The sequence below is a fragment of the Suncus etruscus genome, chromosome 2 (genome assembly GCF_024139225.1).
Source record: "Suncus etruscus isolate mSunEtr1 chromosome 2, mSunEtr1.pri.cur, whole genome shotgun sequence".
In the NCBI taxonomy this organism is placed as follows: Eukaryota; Metazoa; Chordata; class Mammalia; order Eulipotyphla; family Soricidae; genus Suncus; species Suncus etruscus.
Window position 1 is genome coordinate 128217653 of NC_064849.1, and position 9715 is coordinate 128227367.

Sequence of the window (9715 nt, forward strand, 5' to 3'; positions counted from 1 at the left end):
ACGGGCTGGTTCTGACTCTGCACTGTTGGAGTAAATCAGTTTTTCCTTTTAACTCGTTATCTCCACACAGGTTCCACCGAAGAACCTAGGGTGGGCCAGGCTATGGTTTCTCTTAGACTGTCTGTCTACTTCGCTCACAGAGTGCCCAGTAAAAGGCTCAGCAAGCGTGTCTGACCGGAGACATCTCCCTTTCGCTGCCCACCCTGTGGCTGGGATTCACGGCCAGGCAGGATGGCGAAGTGGACTGCGCTGCCGCTACTAGAAGATGGGGAGAGACTATCCTGTGTCTTGCCTGGAAGGTCTTTTCCATTCCTCAGTCCTCCCTCTCTAGCCCCGTTCAATCTCTCAACTTCAGCTCGGGTCCCTGGGGGAGCGTCCCTGGCCTGGGGGCTGACAGATCCTGGGGGCGCGGGGTCTCTTTCTGTGTGCCCTCTCTCATCCGCGCACGCAGAGCCTCGTTCCTGGGCGCTCGGAGCCCGGCGGGCATTGACGTCAAGCGGCGGCGGAGCGCAGCCTGCAGACGGCTGACCCGTACCCTCCTCCACACCCCCTTCCTTCCTCGCCCCCTCCCTCTTCTCTGCACCCCGGCTCTGGCTTGATATAAAAGGCGGGAGAAAGGGCCAGACCGGCAGCTCGGAGTTTCAGCACCATGGAGAGCGCCCGCCTGCGCCTGCTGCCTTTCGTGGCTGCCGCCCTGCTGCTGCTGCTACCTCTGCTGGGCGCGCGAGCCCAAGAGGACGCCGAGCTCCAGCCGCGAGCTCTGGACTTCTACTCCACCATGGAGGACCCCTCCCATGAGAAGGAACTGGTCGGTATCTCCCCTCGCCCTAGAGGGCGGCTCCCCCTTTGGCTTTTCCCCGGGACACCTCTTTCCTCCACTCTTGTCCCCAACCCCAAAAAGCGCGCAGCGGACAAAGCACAGTGGAGTCTATGCGCTCCAGGCAGTCTGCAGAGCGAAGCCCTGACCCTCCAGTTAGAGCAACAGGAGGCTCGGGGACCCGCGGACAATTTCTGGGACGGCACTTGATGCTCGCTAAGTTTCCATCTCACCAGCACCTCTGGGGGTTTTGCCACTCACGGGGGCTGAGGGTGTGAGGGTCCGGGCTCTTTTTGTGGTTGCAAGTGAGCATCAGGCTGGGCTCGCAGTCAAGGAGGCAACTTTGGGGTTCCGGGGTTTTTGTGTGTGTGTGTTGCAGATTGAAGCCCTGCAGGAAGTCCTGAAGAAGCTGAAGAGTAAACGCATTCCCGTCTATGAAAAGAAATATGGGCAAGTCCCCATGGTAAGTAAGGCTTTGGGTTATTCCTGCTCAGGCTACCCCGAGAAAACGCATCCTTTTGAGTCTTACACAGGCCCTTTGCCAGTAGGGTTGGACTCAATAACCCAGGTGGCTAGGCTGTAGAATTCTGTTGGACTCCTGCTCTGTTCCCACCGCCAGCCCAGTGCTGTGGTCTCTATGGGAGAAGCGGGGAAGCCATCTGGGAGGATGGAACAGCTTGTGCCAGGAACCAGATCTTGGATCTGTGGGAAAGAAGCATTTCCTGAGTAGGTATTTCCATCTCTCGGAGAATTTCTCAGAATGGAAAGAGCTCTCACATCCATTTAATTTTTATTTCTCCCATTTTCTTCTGTCTTAGAAAGCACAGCCAGTTTTTGCTTTTTAAATATAAATCAATTACTCTTTAAATATCAACAGTTTTGATTAGGGCAGGCACACCTTCCTGGATAATACACACGCCTTCCTGGATAACACACACACACACACACACACACACACACACACACACACATACACACTAGTTTTTCTTGCCATAAGATGCAAAACAGGGAGCAAGGGTAGTTAAAAGGTATAAGCTTCATGCTTATTTCTTGGGGATAAAGGCTGACTTTCCCACCCCCTCTGGATGAGAAATAAAAAGAACAAGCCCCACCCTCCAAGTCCCCTTCAAAAGAAATCAAAGTAGGAAATGAAGAATTAAATTTTTTTGTACTTTACTGAAATGACAAGCACAGGGTCCGTCCCTACATTCTAGGCCCTACTCTACCCTCACCTCTGGTGAGAGGATAACTTGGGTCCGCCACCCCACTCACCAGGCAGAATTGGGTTCATAGGGAGACTTGGCAGGCTTTTTTTTTTTTTTTTTTTTTACCAATGCCCACACTTTGTGTTTGCAGTGTGACGCAGGTGAGCAGTGCGCAGTGCGTAAGGGAGCCAGGATCGGCAAGCTGTGTGACTGTCCGCGAGGAACCTCCTGCAACTCCTTCCTCCTGAAGTGCTTATGAGTGACCAGCTCTCCTCCAGAGACCCCTGCGGCCTCTGCATCCCTCTGCCCCCCCCCCCAGGAGGACCGCTTCTTCATTCCTGGAGTTTGGCTTTAGCAACAAGGTTGCATCCCCCTCCCCCCGCAATTTCCAAATAAAAGAATACCTTATTGTTACTATGTGAAGGATGATGCCTTGCCTTGTACGGTGTTGATCAGTGAAAAGTAGTCTTTCCTTCTATTACGTCTGATAAACTCCTGTACCTCTGTGTAAAGGGGAATTGTCCTTCGAACAGGGCGTTTTGGTGTGTGGCCTGGCAGGATGAAATTCAGCGCTTGTTAATCTTGGTAGAGGACATCACAACCGGAAAAAGCAAATTACCCCCAAGCAACACAAATTGAAGCATGTACAAATGATACCTAATAAAGTGTTTTTATGAATTGCTCACAGTGCATCACTGTTTCTACATAAGCAACAGGGGTAGGGATGGTCGGATTAATCATGGTGTTGTTTTTCAAAGAGAGATGTTTTAAAAATAGCTGTCTGTCGGGAGAATAGCACCTTGGCTCCAGGGAACTTTGATCATTAGAGTTTTTCACACAAGCTTTGCTATACTATTTGCTTCACAGTGGAGAAGCTCTGTGTGTGTGTGTGTGTGTGTGTGTGTGTGTGTAGAAGCTGTGTGTGTGTGGGCACACGTACACACATGTGTTTATGTATGAAAGAGAGAAGAGATGAGATAAAAATGTCAGAGTTGAGTTGATGTAATTTGTCTATTAAAATCTTTTGCTAGGCTCCTTAATCTTAACAGAGATATTGATAAAAGATACTTCGTTTCTGAAACCAGGAGGACAGATGAAAGGAATGAGGGCATGCTTAGTTTGTGGAAGGCCCCAGTTCAACCCTTACCACTACTGAAAACTCCCAGTGGGTTGCTACTCCTTCTTTCTCCCTTACAAAAAAGAGATGAAATTGCTTCAAATATTTACCACATTAAAAGCAAGGCAAAGGTAGGACTTTTAAGTGTCATTCAAAGGAATAAAGCATTTGCCTTATAAATGCAAAATACCGAGCCTGAGCCCGAGAACTTTGCTTTCCAAATGCCTCTGGGATAACCTGGTGGTGTCTGTATGCTCAGGATACAAGTAGTCAGGCCCACACTGCTGGAATCTCTGAGTATGTCTCGCAGAGGTTCCTGGGCTCCTTAGTACAACTGGGGAGGCTCCCCTCCAACCAAATTAGGACTTTTGTCCCTCTTCTTCATTAGAAAATATACACTGAGGGACTGGAGAGATAGCACAGCGATAGGACATTTGCTTTGCAAGCAGTGGATCCAGGACCGACAGTAATAAGAATCTCTGCATCCCATATGGTCTCCCAAGTCTGCCAGGAATGATGTCTGAGTGCAAATCCAGGAGTAGCCTCTAAGCACCGCTGGGTGTGACCCCAAAAAAATCCATAAAAGAAAGGAAGAAAGAAAGAAAATATACACTAATATGAAATGGGAATTCTTGAAAAATTGTCCAGAGGACAATAGCTATTTCTGGGTACTCCAAGGGTATGATACCCAGTCATCATACTAGCAAACACACAATTAGAAAAATTGTCTGTTCAACAAATAAGTGAAAATAGTTGGATGCAGAGTCGATTCAAGAAATGAAAGCAACACATGCTTACCAGGCGGGTGAGATACCATGATCGTGAAGATAGTTTGCTCAGGGTAATCCTATTCCATTGCACTTCTGATGTACTGACCCCGAGATTTCCCCAAATATGGGAAACTTGACTGTATAACTTGTGGTCGTGGGAGATTACATTCACACTGTTCCCTAAAAAAGAACAGATCAGGGGCCCAGAAGACATGGCAGTATCTTTGAGCCCTTGCCCTACAATAATAGACATCATCAATGTACAGTCCAGTTGCCAGGTCTTTTACTTTTCCAGAAGACATGTCAACCCCAGGCCTAACCTTCTTGAGACCTTAATTGTTCCACAAAATGATTGCTTGTGTCAATTCTAACTAAACAAGGTCAGAAAATTGCTTTAATTATTAATGAGCACATAAGCAGGACCCTCGGGATAGCACTGAGAGCTGCTTCTTATTTTATCCCAGAATGTCTCTCTAGTAGCAATAAATGGTGGACAAATTTGGAGTTTAAAGGAAGGTCTACTGTTCACTTGTCCCCTGTTATATCATGTCTCTCTCTCTCTCTTTATCTCTGTCTTTCTTCTCTCACTCTTTCGTTTTGGTTTTGAAGCTACATCCTGCAGTGCTCAGGGGCTATTCCTAGCTTTGTGCTCAAGAAGACAGTGCAGTGCCAGGGATTGAACCTGGACCTCCTGATGCAAAATATAAGTTTAAACTTATTAAGCTATTTCTCTGGCTTTCAAAATCAAAAAGTTTAATTTTTTTTGGGGGGGGGCACACTCGTTTGATGCTCAGGGGTTACTCCTGGCTAAGCGCTCAGAAATTGCCCCTGTCTTGGGGGGACCATATAAGACGCTGGGGATCGAACCTCGGTCCTTCCTTGGCTAGCGCTTGCAAGGCAGACACCTTACCTCTAGTGCCACCTCACAGGCCCCCAAAAGTTTAATTTTTAAGACAAAAGCAATATGAAGTTGGTTGTGTGTATTTTAACTCCCGAGACTTAGTGAGATTTGTTGCAAGCTCAGAGTTCTGAAAGTTGACTATTACCTCTGAGGACTGGAAAACATTACAAATTGAAATAATGCAGCTAAAGCAGTGGTTCTTTTGTTGCTGATGTTTTGCTTTAGGGCTGTACAGAGAGAGCCTGAAGGGATGCTCCTGTCTCTGCTTTCAGGAATTACTACTAGCAGTTCTTGGGGGCCTATATGGGATGCTGGAGATTGAACCTGGGCCAGCTAAATGCAAGGAAAATGTCCTACCTGTTATTCTATTACTCTGGGTCCAGGGAGCAGTGGTTCTTGCAGGCACCTGGAGATGACAAATGAAAGTTACAAGAAAATTTTCCCCAGTGAACAGAAATAATTACTGGTATTGTGTCCCTTACCCTTTGTCAGAATCTAGAGAGCTACAGGGACACAGACATATCAAACACTTAAACAGCCTGTTCCATGTAATGATAAGGATTTTTCTTGCTGGCCAAAATTTACTAGGATTTCTGAACTCTATCTTACATTTTCTTTAGAAGTCCAGTATTAGCAAGTACCTTGCTAGTCAGTTTATCAAAAATCCTGGAGAGCTGATCATCTTCACTATCTGAGCAGGTTCTGCATCAGCCACATAATGTGTGATCCATTTGGTATCATAGCAAAGATTTTATTGTTTCAGTTTAAGCAGAACTCTGTTACTCCTGATATCTCCTCTGGGAAATCTCAGTCCACACACTATGCACTACTCCCTGGCTATAAATTCCCAATTGTGCAGAGCTGTATTAAGCCACATTTTATGTTTAGGTCTCTTTTATCCTATTTCAGCAATGGAGAAAAAGATAAAATTTATTTTTAAGGCTTCACCTACTAATTCTTGTTCTTTGATGGTTTTGGCAGTGTAGTTAGGGAAAGGGGTTTAGGATTGTATGATTTAAATTAGAACCTCAAGTAATACTTGTCTATATTTTCTATCCTGGGACTTCTGAACTTTACTATAGTTCACTCATTCTATATATTTTTCATTGCTGTCCTAATGTGAAGTGCTTAAAATATAATTAAGCAATATAAACAAAAAACTTATTCTCAAGGAGTTTTTAATCTAGGCTTTAGTAGTCTACTATACAAAAATTATTAGCTTTGAGAAATCCTATGGAGTACACAATGATAGCAAATAAGAGATCAGAAACTGTGATTGTTAGCTGAGATTTGAAGGTTAAGAAGCCAGAGATAGGGTGGAAGGAAGAAAAAGTGCTTTGGGCAGAGGGAATAGTGCATACAAGCATTTAGAGGTAAGGGAGTGATAGTAGAGCGTGTAGGACATTTGCTTTGCATACAGCAGATGGGAGTTTGATCCCTGACATCTAATATGGTTCCTCACAAACTTCCAGGAGTAATTTCTGAGTTTCGAGCTAGGAATAACTCCTGAGAATTTCTAGTGTGGTTCCCTCAAAACAAACAAACAAACAAACAATAGACTCTTTGGAAATGAAAAGCACATAGGGGGAAGTGGTTAACCCTATACAGAGATCTTTGGGTCCCTCAGGTATACATTGATACCTTGTACTGGTGCCCAGTGAAATTAATAGGTACTCACAGGACAGACTAACTCAAAGGAAAAGGCAATGAAAGGTAGGAGAGGTTTTCCTTGCATCAGATTCCATCCATCTTTGTTTCACAGATGGAGGCATAGGATTATTTCTTGGCTATGATTTCTCTTACCTTACTAATCATAGCTATACTTTTCAGGCTCTCTAGTCTAGAGGATATATTAGTAAAATTTCATTGATTTGAGAATAGCTTATAAAATTAAAAATTTAATTTACTTTATTTAAAGAGCATATATCACATAGTTCACATAGCTGATTATAAAATATTTGTTTCCAGATAAGTTGAACAAGTTATCAAGAAAAAAGAAAGAAAAAGGAAGGAAGAAGGAAAAAAGAAATTCAGCAACAAGAAAAATTATGAAAATTATTGTATCTCCAATGAGGTCACTAAATCATTGCCAGAAGTTAGTAAGCTCTTGTTGCTAGTTGATCATTCTGTTACTTCATTTGTTTTTAAACATTATGTAGCTTCAGACACACGTTGGCTTCTAAATTGATGTGTTATTATGGGGATGACAATATTAAACAAATAAAGGAGTTGTCCAGGAATCTCAAGCACTATTTCTGATAATGTCATTTTTGGGGGTATGTTTTCAGCTGCCAGGGCTTCTGGAAGTATGAGAAACCAAAGGGCAGACGGAGAATGCAAACACTCACTCCAACAAAGTCATAGTGATATCAGCCCAAATACCAGCATACCTGGAGTTTTCATCAGATTGGTGTCTCTGCAGTGAACTACAGAGGTGTGGTAAAATAGGGCCTTTGGCAAAGCAGCAATTGTGGGTGGTAGGTGCAATAGGCATGTGGCAGGGTAGGGACTTGGCCTGCCCTATTTTCTAGAGATTGCCAGCTTTCAGCTGCATAGTTTGTGTACCCATAACTTTCACTACTTGGTTTACATTTATTTTGAGAACAGAATGAGTTTGTGGAACAGGTCTGGTGCAGATATGGCAACTGCTTTTGTGGGTGTAACCTTTTTTAAGTGCTAAGATCAAAATGAAGTCCTCACACATCAAAGGTATGTATTCTACTGCTAGCTATACCTCTGAATAATAGCTAGTATCTGATCCTTCCTTAGTTACTGAGATGATAAATTAGCAGAAAGAAGTTATAACTTTAGAGGTAAGAATATATAATTAATGCAATGAGACTCTTGTTTGAATGAGAAGATGGGGTTTAGAACTAGGAAAAGATGAAAAGTATGAGTTCAGAGGAGAAAAATGAGAGAGCATATGATGTGTACAAAATGTGGGTGATGTTGTAGCTGTGATGACAGGAAGTTGGAGTAGTTGTTTTAGGGCTTTGTCAACAAATGCCAAACATACATTTATCTGCTGAGATGAAGAAGGTTCTATTGAATGATAATGTTCTCATTCAATTGTTATATATTTACATATATCATGGCAAAGAAGTTAATGACTAGACTTCCACCATCAGGTGACAGACTCACACAAAACATGATAGATAAGATACTAGAGAAGCCGGGTCCCCTGTTTGTGACGCCAGGCTGGGAAAATCCAAGAAACTACGCCTGCCCAGTGGGGCCCGACTGTGAAAAACTGTGAGTGCTGCCTGTGTGTGTCTGTCTACTGTCCTCTTGCGTGAACCTCTTGGGAGTGGGTTGAAAAGAGGCTCCAGCAGAGCACTTTGGCTCCGCTTTGCTACGCGACCGTGTGCCCTTTCTAAGAAAAGAACACCATCGCAACAAGAAGGAAAAAAATCACACTAAGAACTGTGCTGGATCAAAGAAGCAAGCATTTCTCCCCGGACTGTCTTCTCTGCTGCATGCTCGGGCCTAAGATTTGATCCTGTGTGAGGCTTCATCCTTTAGAGGCAAGTCGGCCCATCCAGAAAGGGCGGAGCCAGAGGAGTGTGCCGCCTGCATCATATAGCCAATGAATACAACCACAACACGTAGAAAAACCCACAAAAAAAGTGTGACAATGGGGAAATAACGCAGGCCAGCATCAGACATAAAGAATGAAGATGACAATTCTGATGACCAGATAATGACCAACCAACTAATCAACCTCTCAGATAAGGACTTTAGACTAGCAATATGGAAGATCCTCAACGAACTCAAAGAAACCATGGATTGAGTTGAACAGAACACTAATAAGAACCAAGAAAATATGAAGACAGAAATCACAAAACTCCAAACTGAAATAGCATGTCAACTAACAGGCCTGAAAAAGTCAATAAACGAAGTGAATGACAAAATGGATAAGCTCTGGGACAGGGTATCAGAAGCTGAGAATAGACTTGGTGCTGTGGAAGATGTGATACATAACAATTCCATACAGCAGGAGAGATTGAAAAAAAAAACTTAAAGCAAATGAACAGACAATGGAAAAATTAGTCAAAGAATGGGAACAGATGAAAATAGAAGTCTATGATAAGATGAACAGAAACAACTTAAGAATCATTGGAGTCCCAGAGACCCAGGAAGAAAATTTCCAGGAAGAATCAACGGTCAAGAACATCATTAAAGAGAAACTTCCAGAGCTAAAGAATATATGTGATCAAATCCTGCATGCTCGAAGAGTACCAACCAAAAGAGACCCCAGAAAAACCACCCCAAGACACATCCTAGTCACAATGACAAATTCCACAGATAGAGACAGAATTCTGAAAACAGCAAGATCAAAAGGGGAAATTACATTCAAGCAAGCATCCTTGAGATTTACAGCAGACATGTCACTAGAAACACTCAATGCCAGAAAGCAGTGGTGGGATATTGTGACAAGACTGAATGAAATGAATGCTTCACCTAGAATACTGTACCCAGCAAAACTCACTTTCTAGTTTGATGGAAGAATACATGGTTTCACAGACAAAAACAGAAACTTTACAGACTCAAAACCAGTCTTAAGAGAAAAACTGAAAGACCTAATCTAAGACAAGACTAACCAAAAGACACACCAAATTTGGTATAAAGATGGCATCAAATCCCAGGGCAATTCTTTCTCTCAATGTCAATGGACTAAATGCACCAGTTAAGAGACACAGAGTGGCTAAATGGATCAAAAAACTCAACCCAACCTTCTGTTGCCTACAAGAAATGCACCTGAATAGTCAGAACAAACATAGACTCAAAATAAAAGGCTGGAGAAAAATTATCCAAGCAAACAACACCCATAAAAAAGCTGGAGTGGCCATACTAATATCAGATAATGCAAACTTTATACTCAGGAAGGTTGTAAGGGACAAAGAT

At 43.4% G+C, this 9715-nt stretch overlaps 1 protein-coding gene and 1 non-coding gene across 2 annotated transcripts; both read left to right on the forward strand.

Moving 5' to 3' along the window:
- Positions 1-529: 529 nt before the first annotated feature.
- Positions 530-2707, forward strand: CARTPT (CART prepropeptide). The gene is made up of 3 exons (XM_049768828.1): positions 530-808; positions 1197-1280; positions 2174-2707. Exons 1-3 carry the CDS (start codon positions 650-652, stop codon positions 2279-2281), a joined length of 351 nt encoding a protein of 116 aa, XP_049624785.1. The 5' UTR covers positions 530-649; the 3' UTR covers positions 2282-2707.
- Positions 2708-3929: 1222 nt separating this feature from the next.
- Positions 3930-4092, forward strand: LOC126002886 (U1 spliceosomal RNA). The gene has a single exon (XR_007493489.1). It is a non-coding gene; the product is annotated as a U1 spliceosomal RNA (small nuclear RNA).
- The last annotated feature ends 5623 nt before the right edge of the window (positions 4093-9715 follow it).

Excerpts from the sequence above, each read along its gene's own strand:
- CARTPT (XM_049768828.1), top strand. The coding sequence starts at position 650 with ATGGAGAGCGCCCGCCTGCGCCTGCTGCCTTTCGTGGCTGCCGCCCTG. Across the intron at positions 809-1,196 it reads CCTCCCATGAGAAGGAACTG|ATTGAAGCCCTGCAGGAAGT; the intron begins GTCGGTATCTCC and ends TGTGTGTTGCAG. Across the intron at positions 1,281-2,173 it reads AATATGGGCAAGTCCCCATG|TGTGACGCAGGTGAGCAGTG; the intron begins GTAAGTAAGGCT and ends TTGTGTTTGCAG.